The sequence below is a fragment of the Delphinapterus leucas genome, chromosome 7, assembly GCF_059928025.1.
Source record: "Delphinapterus leucas isolate spDelLeu-1000000601 "Yukka" chromosome 7, BTC_Dleu_Yukka2, whole genome shotgun sequence".
Lineage (NCBI taxonomy): Eukaryota > Metazoa > Chordata > Mammalia > Artiodactyla > Monodontidae > Delphinapterus > Delphinapterus leucas.
In genome coordinates this window covers 30473506-30491810 of record NC_143135.1, presented here as the reverse complement: position 1 = coordinate 30491810, position 18305 = coordinate 30473506, and the positions used below count along the sequence as shown (strand labels likewise).

The 18305-nt window shown below is 38.1% G+C and overlaps 1 protein-coding gene across 1 annotated transcript in view; it reads right to left on the bottom strand.

Annotated features, from left to right (window-relative positions):
* Positions 1-18305, bottom strand: part of CCDC34 (coiled-coil domain containing 34) — a 54470-nt gene that overhangs the window by 11464 nt on the left and 24701 nt on the right. Inside the window, exon 3 of the mRNA XM_022583738.3 lies at positions 17215-17322. Within this exon, the coding sequence (XP_022439446.2) occupies positions 17215-17322 (108 nt within the window). The remainder of the gene's footprint in view (positions 1-17214; positions 17323-18305) is intronic.

The following is an 18305-nucleotide window of genomic DNA, read 5'->3' as shown; positions in this document are numbered from 1 at the left end:
TTTCAGATTCTTTTCTCATATAGGTTATCACAGAATATTGAATAGAGAGTTCCCTGTGCTATACAGTAGGTCCTTGTTGTATACAGTAGTGTGCGTATGTTAATCACGAGGCTCCTGATTTATCACCCCACCCCCCCATGTTTCACCTTTGGTAACCATAACTTTGTTTTCAATATGTGTAAGTCTGTTTCTGCTTTGTAAATAAGTTCATTTGTATCATTTTTTAAAAATTTGATACCACATATGAATGACATCATATGATATTTCTCTTTCTCTGACTTACTTCCCTAAGTATGATAATCTCTTGGTCCATCCATGTTGCTGCAAATGGCATTTTGTTCTTTTTTATGGCTGAGTAATATTCCATTGTAAGTATGTACCAACTCTTCTTTATTCCTCTGTCAATGGACACTAGATTGCTTCCATGTCTTGTCTACTGTAAACAGTGCTGCAATGAACACTGGGGTACACCTATCTTTCTGAATTATGGTTTCCTCCAAATATATGCCTAGGAGTGGGATTGCTGAATCATATGGTAGTTCTAGTTTTAGTTTTTCAAGGAACCTCTAAAATGTTCTCCATACTGGTTTTACCAATTTACATTCTCACCAACAGTGTAGGAGAGTTCCCTTTTATCCACACCCTCTCCAGCATTTATGCTTTGTAGACTTTTTGATGATGGCCATTCTGACCAGTGTTAGGTGATACCTCATTGTAGTTTTGATTTGCCTTTCTATGGTAATTGGTTTTGTTGAGCATCTTTCCATGTGCTTTTTGGCCATCTGTATGTCTTCTTGGGAGAAATGTTTACTTAGATCTGCCTACGTTTTCAAAAAATTTTATTTTATTTACTTTTTTATACAGTAGGTTATTAGTCATCAATTTTATACGTATCAGCATATACATTGCAATCCCAATCGTCCAATTCATTATACCACCATACCCACACCCCCGCGGCTTTACACCCTTGGTGTCTGTAAGTTTATTCTCTACATCTGTGTCTCAACTTCTGCCCTGCAAACCAGTTCATCTATACCATTTTTCTAGGTTCCACATACATGCGTTAATATACGATATTTGTTTCTGTCTTTCTGACTTACTTCACTCTGTATGACAGTCTCTAGATCCATCCATGTCTCAACAAATGACCCAATTTCATTCCTTTTTATGGCTCATTAATATTCCATTGTATTTATGTACCACATCTTCTTTATCCATTTGTCTGTTGATGGGCATTTAGGTTGCTTCCATGACCTGGCTATTGTAAATAGTGCTGTAAAGAACATTGGGGTGCGTGTGTCTTTTTGAATTATGGTTTTCTCTGGGTATATGCCCAGTAGTGGGATTGCTGGATCATATGGTAATTCTATTTTTAGTTTTTTAAGGAACCTCCATAATGTTCTCTATAGCGGCTGTATCAATTTACATTCCCACCAACAGTGCAAGATGGTTTCCTTTTCTCCACACCCTCTCCAGCATTTCTTGTTTGTAGACATTTTGATGATGCCCATTCTAACCACTGTGAGGTGATACCTCATTGTAGTTTTGATTTGAATTTCTCTAATAATTAGTGATGTTGAGCAGCTTTTCATGTGCTTCTTGACCATCTGTATGCCTTCTTTGGAGAAATGTCTATTTAGGTCTTCTGCCCATTTTTGGACTGGGTTGTTTGTTTCTTTAATATTGAGCTGCATGAGCTGTTTATATATTTTGGAGATTGATCCTTTGTCCGTTGATTCGTTTGCAAATATTTTCTCCCATTCTGAGGGTTGTCTTTTCTTCTTGTTTATGGTTTCCTTTGCTGTGCAAAAGCTTTGAAGTTTCATTAGGTCCCATTTGTTTATTTTTGTGTTTATTTCCATTACTCTAGGAGGTGGATCAAAAAAGATCTTGCTGTGATTTATGTCAAAGAGTGTTCTTCCTACATTTTCCTCTAAGTGTTATAGTGTCCAGTCTTACATTTAGGTCACTAATCCATTTTGAGTTTATTTTTGTGTTTGGTGTTAGGGAGTGTTCTAATTTCATTCTTTTACATGTAGCTGTCCAGTTTTCACAGCACCACTTATTGAAGAGACTGTCTTTTCTCCATTGTATATCCTTGCCTCCTTTGTCATAGATTAGTTGACCACAGGTGCATGGGTTTATCTCTGGGCTTTCTATCTTGTTCCATTGATCTATGTTTCTGTTTTTGTGCCAGTACCATATTGTCTTCATTACTGTACCTTTGTAGTATAGTCTGAAGTCAGGGAGTCTGATTCCTTCAGCTCTGTTTTTTTCCCTCAAAACTGCTTTGGCTATTCGGTGTCTTTTGTGTCTCCATACAAATTTTAAGATTTTTGTTCTAGTTCCGTACAAAATGCCATTGGTAATTTGATAGGGATTGCATTGAATCTGTAGATTGCTCTGGGTAGTATAGTCATTTTCACAATGTTGATTCTTCCAATCCAAGAGCATGGTATATTTCTCCATCTGTTGGTATCATCTTTAATTTCTTTCATCAGTGTCTTATACTTTTCTGCATACAGGTCTTTTGTCTCCCTAGGTAGGTTTATTCCTAGGTATTTTATTTTTTTGTTGCAGTGGTAAATGGGAGTGTTTGCTTAATCTCTCTTTCAGATTTTTCATCATTAGTGTATAGGAATGCAAGAGATTCCTGTGCATTAATTTTGTATCCTGCAACTTTACCAAATTCATTGATTAGCTCTAGTATTTTTCTGGTGGCATCTTTAGGATTCTTTATGTATAGTATCATGTCATCTGCAAACAGTGACAGTTTTACTTCTACACTTCCAATTTGTATTCTTTTTAGTTCATTTTCTTCTCTGATTGCCGTGGCTAGGACTTCCAAAACTATGTTGAATAACAGTGGTGAAAGTGGACATCCTTGTATTGTTCCTGATCTTAGAGGAAATTCTTTCAATTTTTCACCATTGAGAATGATGTTTGCTGTGGGTTTGTCGTATATGGCCTTTATTATGTTGAGGTAGGTTCCCTCTATGCCCACTTTCTGGAGAGTTTTTATCATAAATAGATGTTGAATTTTGTCAAAAGCTTTTTCTGCATCTATTGAGATGATCATATGGTTTTCATTCTTCAATTTGTTAATATGCTGTATCACATTGATTGATATGTGTACACTGAAGAATCCCTGCATCCCTGGGATAAATCCCACTTGATCATGATGTATGATCCTTTTAATGTGTTCTTGGATTCTGTTTGCTAGTTTGTTGTTTAAGATTTTTGCATCTATAATCATCAGTGATATTGGTCTATAACTTTCTTTTTTGTAGTATCTTTATCTGGTTTTGGTATCAGGGTGATGATGGCCTTATAGAATGAGTTTGGGAGTGTTCCCTCCTCTGAAATTTTTTGGAAGAGTTTGAGAAGGATGGGTGTTAGCTCTTCTCTAAATGTTTCAAAGAATTCAACTGGGAAGCCATCTGGTCCTGGACTTTTGTTTGTTGGAAGATTTTTAATCACCGTTTCAATTTCAATACTTGTGATTGGTCTGTTCATATTTTCTATTACTTCCTGGTTCAGTCTTGGAAGGTTATACCTTTCTAAGAATTTGTCCATTTCTTCCAGGTTGTCCATTTTATTGGCATAGAGTTGCTTGTAGTAGTCTCTTAGGATGCTTTGTTTTTCTGCAGTGTCTGTTGTAACTTCTCCTTTTTCATTTCTAATTTTATTGATTTGAGTCCTCTCCCTCTTTTTCTTGACAAGTCTGGCTAATGGTTTATCAATTTTGTTTATCTTCTCAAAGAACCAGCTTTTAGTTTTATTGATCTTTGCTATTGTTTTCTTTGTTTCTATTTCATTTATTTCTGCTCTGATCTTTATGATATCTTTCATTCTGATCACTTTGCATTTTGTTTGTTCTTTCTCTAGTTCCTTTAGGTGTAAGGTTATATTGTTTGAGATTTTTCTTGTTCTTGAGGTAGGCTTGTAGAGCTATAAACTTCCCTCTTAGAACTGCCTTTGCTGCATCCCATAGGTTTTGGATCATCGTGTTTTCATTGTCATTTGTCTAGGTATTTTTTTATTTCCTGTTTCATTTCTTCAGTGATCTCTTGGTTATTTAGTAACGTATTGTTTAGCCTCCATGTGTTTGTGTTTTTTACGTGTTTTCCCCCTGTGATTCATTTCTAATCTCATAGTATTGTGGTCAGAAAAGATGCTTGATATGGTTTCAATTTTCTTAAATTTACTGAGGCTTGATTTGTGACCCAAGATGTGATCTATCCTGGAGAATGTTCCATGCGCAGTTGAGAAGAAAGTGTAATCTGCTGTTTTTGGATGGAATGTCCTATAAATATCAACTAAATCTATCTGGTCTATTGTGTCATTTAAAGCTTCTGTTTCTTTATTTATTTTCATATTGGATGATCTGTCCATTGGTGTAAGTTAGGTGTTAAAGTCCCCCACTATTATTGTGTTACTGTCGATTTCCTTTTTTATAGCAGTTAGCAGTTGCCTTATGTATTGAGGTGCTCCTATGTTTTGTGCATATATATTTATAACTGTTATATCTTCTTCTTGGGTTGATCCCTTGATCATTATGTAGTGTCCTTTGTTGTCTCTTGTAAGATTCTTTATTTTAAAGTATACTTTATCTGATATGAGTACTGCTATTCCAGCTTTCTTTTGATTTCCATTTGCATGGAATATCTTTTTCCAACCCCTCACTTTGTCTATATGTGTCCCTAGGTCTGAAGTGGGTCTCTTTTAGACAGCGTATATATGGGTCTTGGTTTTGTATCCATTTGGCAAGCCTGTGTCTTTTGCTTGGAGCACTTAATCCATTCACGATTAAGGTAATTATTGATAGGTATGTTCCATGACCATTTTCTTATATTGTTTTGGGTTTGTTTTTGTAGGTCCTTTTCTTCTCTTGTGTTTCCCACTTAGAGAATTTCCTTTAGCATTTGTTGTAGAGCTGGTTTGGTGGTGCTGGATTCTCTTAGCTTTTGCTTGTCTGTAAAGCTTTTGATTTCTCCATCGAATCTGAATGAGATCCTTGCCAGGTAGAGTAATCTTAGTTGTAGGTTCTTCCCTTTCATCACTTTAAGTATATCATGCTACTCCCTTCTGGCTTGTAGAGTTTCTCCTGAGAAATCAGCTGTTAACCTCATGGGAGTTCCCTTGTATGTTATTTGTCATTTTTCCCTTGATGCTTTCAATAATTTTTCTTTGTGTTTAATTTTGGCCAATTTGATTACTATATGTCTTGGTGTGTTTCTCCTTGGGTTTGTCCTGTATGGGACTCACTGTGCTTCCTGGACTTGGGTGGCTATTTCCTTTCCCATGTTAGGGAAGTTTTCGAATATAATCTCCTGAAATAGTTTCTCTGGTCCTTTCTCACTTCTTCTGGGACCCCTATTATGCGAATGTTGCTGCGTTTAATGTTGTCCCAGAGGTCTCTTAGGCTGTCTGCATTTCTTTTCATTCTTTTTTCTTTATTCTGTTCCACAGCAGTGAATTCCACCATTTTGTCTTCTAGGTCACTTATCCGTTCTTCTGCCTCAGTTATTCTGCTATTGATTCCTTCTAGTGTAGTTTTCATTTCCATTATTGTATTGTTCATCTCTGTTTGTTTGTTCTGTAATTCTTTTAGGTCTTTGTTAAACATTTCTTGCATCTTCTCGATCTTTGCCTCCATTCTTTTTCCGAGGTCCTGGATCATCTTCACTATTATTATCCTGAATTCTTTTTCTGGAAGGTTGCCTATCTCCACTTCATTTAGTTGTTTTTCTGAGGTTTTATCTTGTTCCTTCATCTGGTACATAGCCCTCTGCCTTTTCATCTTGTCTTTGTTTCTGTGAATGTGGTTTTTGTTCCACAGGCTGCAGGATTGTAGTTCTTCTTGCTTCTCAACTTAATCTCTTTAAGGCTAAATGCGCATATGCCAACATTAGCAGCCTGAATCTTACAATACCTGCTAGTGTTGATGGGTCTCCTGCAGAGGCATGGTGTAGCTGTGGCTCACCGTGGGGACAAGGACACTGGAAGCAGAAGTTCTGGCAAGTACTCCTTGGTGTGAGCCCTCCCAGAGTCTGCCTTCTACCTACTTTTTGATTGGGTTGTTTATTTGATATAGAGCTGCATGAGTTATTTGTATATTTTGGAGATTAATCCCGTTTCAGTTGCTTCGTTTGCAAATATTTTCTCCCATTCTGTGGGTTGTCTTTTTATTTTGTTTACGGTTTCCTTTGCTGTGTAGAAGCTTTTAAGTTTTATTAGGTCCTATTTGCTTATATTTGTTTTTATTTTCATTAGTCTAGGAGGTGTATCAAAAAATATCTTGCTGCGATTTAAATTAAGGAGTATTGTGCCTACGTTTTCCTCTAAGAGTTTTATACTGTGTAGCCTTACATTTAGGTCTTTGATCCATTTTGAGTTTATTTTTATGTATAGTGTTTATGAAATGTCTAATTTCATTCTTTTACATGTAGCTATCCAGTTTTCTCAGCACCACTTTTTGAAGAGACTGTCTTTTCTCCTTTGTATATTCTTGCCTGCTTTGTCATAGATTAATTGACCATAGGTGGGTGGGTTTATTTCTGGGCTTTCTCTCCTGTTCCATTGATCTGTATTTCTGTTTTTGTGCAAGTACCATACTGTTTTGATTACTGTAGCTTTACAGTATAGTCTGAAGTCAGGTAACCTGATTCCTCCAGCTCTGTTTTTCTTTCTCAGAATTGCTTTCACTATTCAGAGTCTTTTGTGCTTCCATATAAATTTTAAAAATCTTTGTTCTACTTCTGTGAAAAATGTCATTGGTAATTTGACAGGGACTCCACTGAGTCTGTAGTTGCCTTGGGTAGCATAGTCATTTTGACAATATTGATTCTTCCAATCCAAAACAATACCTTTCCACGTCATCTTTGTGTCACCTTTGATTTCCTTCATCACGTCTTATAGTTTTCAGAATACAGATCTTTTGTCTCCTCAGGTAGGTTTACTCCTATGTATTTTATCCTTTTTGATGTGATGGTAAATGGGATTGTTTCCTTGATTTCTCTTTTTGATCTTTAGTTGTTAGTGTATAGGAATGCAAGAGTTTGGTGTATTAATTTTGCATCCTGTACATTTACTGAATTCACTGATGAGCTCTAGTAGTTTTCTGGTAGCATCTTTTCTATGTATAATATGTTGCTGCAAACAGTGACAGTTTTACTTCTTTTTCAATTTGCATCACTCTTATTTCTTTTTCTTCTCTGATTGCTGTGGCTAGGACTTCCAAAACTATGCTGAATAAAAGTGGTGACAGTGGACATCCTTGTCTTGTTCCTATCTCAAAGAGAATGCTTTCAGCTCTTTACTGTTGAGAATGTTAGCTGTGGACTTGTCATATAAGGCCTTTACTATGTAGAGGTAAGTTCCCTTTATGCCTACTTCTGGAGAATTTTTATCATAAATGGGTGTTGAATTTTGTCAAAAGCTTTTTCTGCATCGATTGAGATGATCATATGGTTTTTAGTCTTCAGTTTGTTAACACGGTGTATAACACTGATTGATCTGTGGATATTGTAGAATCCTTGCATCCCTGGGATAAATCCCACTTGATCATGGTGTATTATGGATTCAGGTTGCTAGTATTTCGTTGAGGATTTTTCCATCTATGTTCATCAGTGATACTGGCCGGTAATTTTCTCTTTTTGTGGTATCTTTGTCTGGTTTTGGTATCAGGGTCATGGTGGCCACATAGAAAGTTTGGGAGTGTTCCTTCCTCTGCAATTTTTGGAATAGTTTCAGAAGGATAGGTGTTAACTCTTTTCTACATGTTTGACAGAATTCGCCTGTGAAGCTATCTGGTCCTGCATTTTTGTTAGTTGGAAACTTTTTAATCAGTTTCAATTTCAGTACTTGTGATAGGTCTATTCATATCTTCTATTTCTTCCTGGTTCAGTCTTGGAAGCTTGTACCTTTCTAAGAATTAGTCTATTTTTCCAGGTTGTCCATTTTATTGGCATATAGTTTTTTGTAGTAGTCTCTTATGGTCCTTTGTATTTCTGTGGTGTCAGTTGTAACTTCTCATTTTCATTTCTAATTTTATTGATTTGAGTCCTCATTTTTCTTGATGAATCTGGCTAACCGTTTATCAATTTTGTTTATCTTCTCAAAGAATCAGCTTTTAGTTTCATTGATCTTTACTACTGTTTTCTTCATCTCTATTTCATTTATTTCCGCTCTGATCTTTATGATTTCTTTCCTTCTACTAACTTTGGGTTTTGTTTGTTCTTTCTCTAGTTCCTTTACATGTAAGGTTAGGTTGTTTTTTTGAGATTTTCTTGTTTCCTGAGTTAAGACTGTATTGCTATGAACTTCCCTCGTAGAACTGCTTTTGCTGCACCCCATAGGTTTTGGATCATCGTGTTTTCATTGTCATCTGTCTCTAGGTATTTTTAAATTTCCTCTTTGATTTCTTCAGTGATCCATGGTTGTTTTGTAACATATTATTTAGCCTCCATGTGTTTGTTACGGTTTTTATTTCCTGTAATTGATTTCTAATCTCATAGTGTTGTGGTTAGAAAATATTCTTGATATGATTTCAATTTTCTTAAATTTACTGAGGGTTGATTTGTGGCCCAAGATGTGATCTATCCTGGAGAATGTTCCATATGCACTTGAGAACAATCAAAGGAATGTTGTAATAAATACCAATTAAGTCCATAGGGTCTAGTATGTCATTCAAGACCTGTGTTTCCTTGTTGATTTTCTGTCTGGATGATCTGTCCAGTGATGGGACTGGGGTGTTAAAGTCCCACACTATTATTGTGTTAGTGTCAATTTCTTTTTTTATGGCTGTTAGCATTTGCCTTGTATATTGAGGTGCTCCTATGTTGGGTGCACATATATTTGTAATTGCTATATCTTCTTCGTGGATTGATCCCGTGATCGTTATGTAGTGTCCTTCTTTGTCTCTTGTAACAGTCTTTATTTTAAAGTCTATTTTGTGTGATGTGAGTTTTGCTACTCCAGCTTTCTTTTGATTTCCATTTGCATGGGATACCATTTTCTGTCCCCTCACATTCCCTCTGTATGTGTCCCTAGGGCTAAAGTGGGTCTCTTGTAGACAGCATATATATGGGTCTTGTTTTTGTATACATTCAGCCTGTCTGTGTCTTTTGGTCGGAGCATTTAGTCCATTTACATTTAAGGTAATTATCGATATGTCTGTTCTTACTGCCATTTTGTTAACTAGGATTTGTTTTTGTAGGCCTTTTTTCTTCTCTTCCTCCTCTCTTGTGATTTTTTTTCCCCCTTTGTGGTACATGGGCCTCTCACTACCGTGGCCTCTCCCACCACGGAGCACAGGCTCTGGACGTGCAGGCTCAGCGGCCATGACCCAAGGGCCCAGCCGCTCCCCGGCATGTGGGATCCTCCCAGACCAGGGCACGAACCCATGTACCCTGCATCGGCAGGTGGACTCCCAACCACTGCGCCACCAGGGAAGCCCTTCTCTTGTGATTTGATGTCTATATTTTAGCGTTGTGATTGGGTTGCTTCTTCTTTTTCGTGTGTGTATCTATTGTAGAATTTTGGTTTGTGGTTCCCAAAAGGTTTTGACCTAGCAGTCTATATATGTACAAGACTGTTTTAACTTGCTGGTCTCTTAATTTCCAATGCATTATCAATATCCTGCATTTGTACTCTCTTCTCACGACTGCTGGTTTTACTATCATATTTGTGCGTGGATGATTTCCTACCTTTGCTTTATGTTTGTCTTAACTGGTGAGCTTTCCCATTCATAATTTTCTTGATTCTAGTTGTGGTCTCTTCTGCCTAGAGAAATTCCTTTAGCACTTGTTTCAAAGCTGGTTTGGTGGTGCTGAATTCTCTTAGGTTATGTTTGTCCATAAAGCTTTTGATTTCTCCGTCAAATTTGAATGCGAGTCTGCTGGGTAGAGTATTCTTGGTAGTAGGTTTGTCCCTTTCGTCACTTTAAATATATCATCCACTCCCTTCTGGCCTGCAGATTTTCTGCTGAAAAATCAGCAGATACCTTATGGGGATTCCCTTGTATGTTATTTGTTTCTCTTCCCTGTTGTTTTTAATTGTTTGTATTTAATTTTCATCAGTTTGATTAGTATGTGTCTCATCTTGTTCCTCCTTAGGTTTATCTTGTATGGGACTCTCTGCGCTTCCTGGACTTGAGTGTTTCCTTTCTAATGTTAAGGACGTTTTCAGCTATAATCTCTTCAAATATTTTCTCAGGCTCTTTCTCTCTTCTCCTTCTGGGACCCCTACAGTGCTAATATTGGTGCATTTAATGTTGTCACAGAGGTCTCCAAGACCATCCTCATTTCTTTTCATTCTTTTTTCTTCATTCTGTTCTGCAGCAGTGATTTCCAACATTCTGTCTTCCAGCTCACTTATTCATTCTTCTGCCTCAATTCGTGTGCTATTGCTTCCTTCTAGTGTATTTTTCATTCCAGTTATTGTATTGTTCATCTGTTTATTCTTTAGATCTTCTCTTTTTTAAACATCATTTGTATCTTCTCAATCTGTGCCTCCATTCTTTTCAGAAATTTTGGATCATCTTTACTATCATTACTCTAAATTCTTTTTCAGGTAGTTTGCCTATCTCCACTTGATTCAGTTGTTCTTGTGGGTTTTTATCTTGTTCCTTCGTCTGGAACATATTTCTCTGCCATCTCATTTTGTCTAGCTTTCTGTGTTTGTGGTCTTCTTTCCACTGGCTGCAGGATCATAGCTCTTGCTTCTGGTGTCTGCCCTCTGGTAGGTGAGTTTGGTCCTGAGGCTTGTGCAGGCTTCCTGGTGGGACTGGTCCCTACCCACTAGTGTGTGGAGCTGGGTCTTGACCCTCTGGTGGGCAGACCATGTCAAAGCGTGTGTTTAGAGGTGGCTGTAAGCTCAGTACGGCTTTAGGCAGCCTGTCTGCTGATGGGTGGGGCTGTGTTCCTATCTTGCTGGTTGTTTGGCCTAAGGCATTCACGCACTGGAGCCTCTAGGCTGCTGGGTAGGGCCAGGTCTTGATGCCAAAATGGCAACCTCTGGGAGAGCTCAAGCCAATCAATATTCTCTGGGGCCTCTGCCACCAGTGTCCTTGCCTCCCCCCCCCCATAGTGATCCAGAGCCAATCTCAACCTCCCCAGGAGACCCTCCAAGACTCATAGGTAGGTCCAGCCCAAGCTCCTATGGAATTACTTCTTTGTGCTGGGTCCCAGTGTACATGAAACCTTGTGTGTGCCCTCCAAGAGTGGAGTCTCTGTTTCCCCCAGTCCTATGGAGCTCCTGCACTCAAGCCCCACTGGTCTTCAAAGCCAATTGCTCTGGGATTCCTCCTCTTGATGCCAGACCCTCAGCCTGGGGAGCCTGAAGTGGAGCTCAGGACTTTCACTCTTGTAGGAGAACCTCTGTGATATAATTATTTTCCAGTCTGTGGGTCGCCCACCTGGCGGGTATGGGATTTGATTATGTTGTGAAAGCGCCCTCCTACCATCTCATTGTGGCTTCTTCTTTGTCTTTGAATGTAAACTATCTTTTTTGGTATGTTCCAGTCTTTTTTGATAGTTGTTCAGCAGTTTGTTGTGATTATGGTATTTTCATGAGAGGAGGTGAGCTCAAGGCCTTCTACTCCACCATCTTTTCCAGAATCAAGGGGCTGCTTTTAGTTTGGATGCTTGCTGTTTCTTTCCTCAGCATGGGCTGGCTGTTATCCCCTTGACATGGGGTGTGCAGGTGCAGCAGCCCTTGTGCACTCCCCGGACAGTGTGGGCAGTACTTGGCAACTTCTTGTGGATCTCGTAGTGGTGGCCCGTGCCTGCCTATGGAGACCATGATTGCAGTGGTGACTTGAGCCCACACCCAGAGCTTCTGTAGGCAGTGTCCTGTTGCCTGGGAGCACTTACAGGGGAAGAAGCTCTTATGGTGGTCCTGTCCCTCTTCTCATGTGCCCCTAATAGTGGCACCTTGCTTTTCTGGCAGGCGCCAGCTTCTTCTGAGTACACCCTCAGTTGCCACAAGCTAGCCTCTGCAGGCTGTCTCTGAACAACCAACCCTGGTCCTTTCCCTGGGTCTGACCTCTGAGGCTTGAGCTTCAGCACCCAGTCCCCACCCGCATCAACAGAGGAGCATCTCAGGCTGGAGAACACAAGGTGGTGGTGCCGACCTTCTGTGCAGGTTACTCTCCATTTTGCCTTCTGCAAACCGGTTGCTGTGCTCTCCTCCTAGGCTCCGAAGCTCTGCCTCCATCCAGGCTGATCCCCCACCAGTGAAGGGACTCCCAGGGTGCGGGAACCTTTTCTCCTTCACAGCTCCCTCCCTGCAGTGCAGGCCCATCCCCATTCCTTTCTATTTCCTTTTGTCCTACCCAGTTACTTGGAGGTTTTCTTGTCCTTTCAGAAGTTTGAGGTCTTCTGCTGGCGTTCAGTAGATATTCTATGTGAATCGTTCCACTTGCAGATGTGTTTTGAATGTTTTTGTGGGAGTAGGTGAGCTCCCTGTCCTACTCCTCCACCATCTTGATCCCCCAGCCTGTAACTGTGTTTTGAGATAGGACTTTTAAAGAGGTAATCAAGTTCATAAAGGTGGGGCCCTAATCCAAAAGGACTGGTGTCCTTACAAGAGGAAGAGGAGACATCAGGGATGGGCATGTACACAGAAAAGGCCATGTGAGGGTATGGAGAGAAGGCAGTCATCTGCAATCCAAAGAAAGAGGCTGCAAGAGAAACCAAACCTTGCAGACACCTTCATTTTGGACTGTCAGCCTACAGAACTGTAAGAAAATTTCTGTTGTTTAAGCCACTCAATCTGTGGTATTCAATATTTTGTCACGACAGCCCTAGCAGACAAAGAGAATAAGCTTATGAAAAGATGGTAAATACCATTAGATCTCAGGAAAATGGAAATTAAAACAACAATGATAAACTACTACACACTTAATAGAATGACAACGTTAAAAAGACTGAGAATCTGGCAAGGATGTGGCGCACTTGGAACTTTCAGACAATAGTGGTAGGAATGTAGAAGTGGCACAAGCACTTTATAAGAAATTGCCGAACTATTTTTTAAAGTTAAACACACACTTACCATACAACCCAGCAATTCAGTTCCTAGGCATTTACCCAAGAGCAATGAAAACAAGTATCCACAAAAAGACTTGTACGTAAGTGGTCACAGAATTTTATTCATAATATCCCAAAACTGGAAACAATCCAATTATCCCATCAACTAGTGAATGGTTAGACAATTTGTGGTATTCCACAGAATAGAATATCACTCAGCAATAAAAAGGAACAATCTTAATACCTGAAATATCGGCAATTTTTAAAAACAGAAGAAGGCTGACACAAAGGAATATATATTGAATGATTCTACCTATAGGAAATACTAGAAAAGGCAAATCTAATCTACAGGAACAGAAAGCAGACTTATCCTTCCTTGGAGCTGGGGTTAGTTGGTGGGAAGCAGGGGCTGAATGCAAGGGAGCACAAGGGAACTATCTGGAGGAATAGGAAATGTTCTCTACCTTGACTGTAATGCCGGTTTCATAGGTACATAAGCTTGTCAAACCTCATCAAACTTAAAATAGGTGTGTTTTATTGTATGTAAATTATTGCTCAATGAAGTTGATTTTAAAACATCAGACAGACAGGCCCTCTGCAGCATTTAAACTACAGAAGAGAGGATAGAATGCCTTTAGTTAGCAAAAGGAGACCAGAGCAGACATTCAGAGAGAAGTACTGAGAGAGAGTAGCCAGCCACTAAGTGGCTTCAGATTTTCTGGCACTGCAGTGCTGTACCACACAGAGAATAACGATACATTTTTTTTTTTTTTTTTTTTTTAAGATGGTGCCCTGAGAGAACCTTTGTTTCTTCAAACTAAAGGAAACTAACAAACCAACTAACTACTCAAAGTTTCTGAATTTCTATTTTGGTTCCTTCAATAGTATCTGGCACATAATAAACGTGTTGAATGCATGAATGATGCACTGATGACAGTGTTATCAATCATACACTTTGCTGACTGGAATTAATTTTTTACATTAAAACAGTTCCATGGTTTAAAAAAACTGTTTAAAAATAAATTTATTTTTAATTCTCAAACAATGAAGGCAAATGCCCTTTTGCAAGATATGTGGTAACACACTGTAAAAAAACAAATCTAAAAAATGAATTAGCATGGCAACACAAATGTCAGAGTACCAGATGAGATAAGCCATTTATTTGAAAAGGATTTAACAATTTATAGCACAATATAAGAAATTAGCTTTGCTAATGGACATATAAATTCTTTTTGTCTGATTTTTTGATAGAACACAGTGAAAATGACTTAGAGAAAATAATGCCACAGATATATCTAAAATGTGAATGAAGCTGGAAGCAGCAGAGGACCACACACCATGAAATGTAAACAGAGGAGAAAAAAGCTAGATGCCAGAGAGGAAGAGAAGAACCAGAAGAGCAGTCTTTACAAATAGAGGTAAGTATAACCAAGACTGAAATAAGAAATCTGATAGTTCTTAAGGCAAAAAAAAAACAAAAAACAAGAGTGATCAATTATTCCTTAGTATGCACAGGAATTCTGCAGAATAAGTAAATTTCTCAAGGTTCATTTTTAAACTCTTCTCAACCTTATGGAATCTTGCTTTCGATAATTAGTGATTTATGTCAGGGCAAGCCACTTCCCTTCAAAAAAAAGAAATAATTTTTCTCAAATAATTGGATTAGATCTACTGCCACTAATTAAAACAGAGAATATATCATCTCTACATTCTTAGACAAACAATATATCATCTCTACATTCTTAGACAAACAACAACTATGTTTGATTAGCATGGTAAAATGAGCTTAATGGAGTCAGAAGAGAAGCTTTTAGAGGAGAGAGCATACTATTCAATACATGCAAAACTTTTATTTTCTAGCTATATATTTCAAAAAAGTATCACTCAAAGCTTGGTTGTAGTTACACAGGCTTATTTTGATTTTGGCATTTATTCACAAAGAACTCTTTCTTGTATTATGGGATGTAGCAACTTAAAAAAAATAATTTACTTCTGAAGTAAAGAACAAATATATTTATGATTATAACATACACACGCCTAGCCAATTTCCTTCTTATAATACTTGGATGAAGAAAGCTATGTCATCTTCAATTTACTGGAATTATTTACTAGGTACTATTAATACCACTAGGCACTGCATTCAATAATAGTTAGGACCCAAAAGTTAGAAATAATTTAAAATTTTTGTCTTACAACTTAAATCAAACATTTGACTGAATTCATAAAATTGGATATTAATAATAAAAGCAGTACCATTCTAAATGTGTAAAAAAAATCACAACAGACAAGATATTTTTTTACATTTCTAATTTGAGATCTAATACAAGACTGTATTAAAACTGAAAGGAAAATGATACGTTTATTCATTCACTCATTTATTCCAAAAGCAAATGCTTACTATATTACAAAGCATTATGTTAGTTAGATCTTATAATGGATAAAAATATAAAAAATAACTTAAAAAAAACAAAAAAACCCAAAAAGCTCCTATCCTTAAGAGTCTTAAAATTACAAGGGGGGCTTCCCTCGTGGTGCAGTGGTTGAGAATCCACCTGCCAATGCAGGGGACATGGGTTTGAGCCCTGGTCTGGGAAGATCCCACATGCCATGGAGCAACTAAGCCCGTGCGCCACAACTACTGAGCCTGCGCTCCAGATTCCGTGAGCCGCAACTACTGACACCCGCACACCTAGAGCACGTGCTCCACAACAAGAGAAGCCACTGCAATGAGAAGCCTGTGTACCACAACAAAGAGTAGCCCCTGTGAGCCACAACTAAAGAAAAGCCTGCACGCAGCAACGAAGACCCAACGCAGCCAGAAATAAATTTATTTAAAAAAGAAAATACAACTAGCAACAAAGTATATCATATACTGCATTGTATTTTGTATAAAAAGTGATACAAATTAAACAAGGACTCGAAGAAGAAAAGAATTTCCAGCATGTGATCAGCGAATGATTCATGTAGGAAATACTTTGAGTTGGATAATAAAAGGAAAGGTGGGGTGAAAAATGTGATGAGATCCCATACTGAAGAGATACCATATTAAAAAAAAGGAAATGAGACACAGAAGTGTTCTCAAAACTTCTCATGAACATATATTCCTAGGGGCGGGGGAGCACAGTCCAAAGCCCAAGATTTCTTTGAAATCTACTGTGTATTTTAAAAATAATATAAAATTTATGTTCTACTCTATTAAATATCTGTGCTTGCTTTAACATAAAACTAACATTTTTCCTTTCAAAATTTTCCAGCAACACTAATACTCCAAGAAGATGGGCCATGCTTATCCTGAGTGTGCTCCCCAAAGATGCCAGTCAGAAGCTGACAGTATGGAATGAAGGGCAGCACAGTTGGAAGGAGATGTGGCTCGGAGAGCAGAGAGTAGAAGGTATTTAACCAGCCAGGCTAGAACAGTTCAAATGTTATTCAGAGGACAGTGGGGAATCATGAAAGATATATTTTGAACTGAGGGATGACACTTGACTTTTTGGGAAGATTAGTCTGGCAAGGACACAGAGGATGAAGTCATATTTTGGGGCATTTTTAAGCATCAGGTACTGATCTAACTGCTGGATAACTGAACAAGAGGCAGAAATCCCTGCCCTTAAAATCCCTGCCCTTATGGGGCTTTACATTTCAGTATGGGGAAATAAACAATAAATAAGTTGAAAAATGTGATGAGACCTGACAGGAAGAGATCACAAACAGGAGAGTGGTGACTGTAAAGGAAAGGCGAGGATGATTAGAAACAAAAGAATTCTGATTATGCCTAGGTGATTGAGATGATAGTGGTACTAATATCAGAAATCAAGGAGTCAGAATGATGGTTCTATGAGAGGAGAATGGATAAAAATGGGTTGCTTTATATTTGCAGGTCCAGAGGTCCCTACCAACCTAACAGATGAAAATCCAAGGCTCTGGAAGGTCAGGTCTGGAGATACAAACTTCATGACTACCTGCAGTCAGATACGAGTGGAAGCCACATGAGGGAGAAGGGAGAGAAGCAGAGAGCAAAGGGCAAAAGATTTGATAAATGTCCCTGAGGGGAGAAAAAAAAAAATCAGGTTAGAGAAGAAAGAATCTAAGAGAAAATGAGAAAACATAGGTAATGGCAAGGAGTAATAGGAAGAAGACTTTGCAAAGGAGACGTCAGTATGTGTGCACACTTTTTTCTCCTTACCTGTTCATTCTTTTTCTGAACCCATTCCTTGTGCTTTTCTTCAGCAATTATCTTTCTCTTTTCACGTTTTTCCACTTCTTTCTTTTTCTCTAGCTGTTCATTTAATTCCTGTGGATTTTATTCAAGCAAAAGGCAACATTTAATAGAAGTACTCAACCTCACATATTTTTTTTTAATGTCTGAGGTTAACCAAATTAAACAAGAATATAGTTTCCTTTATAGAAAATATACCATTAGTGACAATAACTAACTTAAGCAACTAGTCTATGATGAAAGGAAGGCATTGGTAAAAAGTGTAAGTCATTTTCTAGAAATGCAAATAATTGCTTGGCAGCAAAACACTAGTTTCTTAGACTAAACTTCAGCTAAATTACCCTCATTGAAATCAACTTTCCCACACATAAATTTTGGCATCACTGTACACTACTGGCAGAAGCTCAAGAAAATTGCAACTTTTTTACAGTTATATAAAGCTTCTAGATTCTTGATGAAGATAAAGGGTAGGAATTAAATAATCCCTAAATTAAACTTTTTAATTCAGAGTTACACCAAAGAAGAAATGTAGGGAAAAAAAGGATCCAGATTTTTCTTTGCTGGTTTTATAGCTGCTGGAGTGTAAAACAAAACCACATTCATATCCTAGATTATTTAACTGCCTTGCTGTCACTCGAATCTACATGTTTGGGCATTTCCTCAGGAGAAAGAATGTGGAAAGTATGGCCAAATAAAACTACAAGCTGAATGCCACCACTCTGTCACTCATCAGTTAAATTACTGCATTAGTTGAGAATGCTGTTCAAACTAGACTCCTAGGACTCTACTACCATAATTACTGGTTATTTCTTCTCTCTCCTTAGATACCAGAAATTGGATACTTTTATATGTCTTCCACTGGACCTCATCCCCATGCCTCCCTTTCCCAAGGACCTACCTACCTCAGCATGGGTGGCAGTGAGAAAGACAATTTTTCAACTCTCAGACAATTCCAGTGTGTTAAATGAAATGAAGATAAAACTTGACACCAAGAACATATCTTGTATACTTGAGAACAACTGGTCTAAGGATACCTGTCTTCCGTGATCTCTCATCCT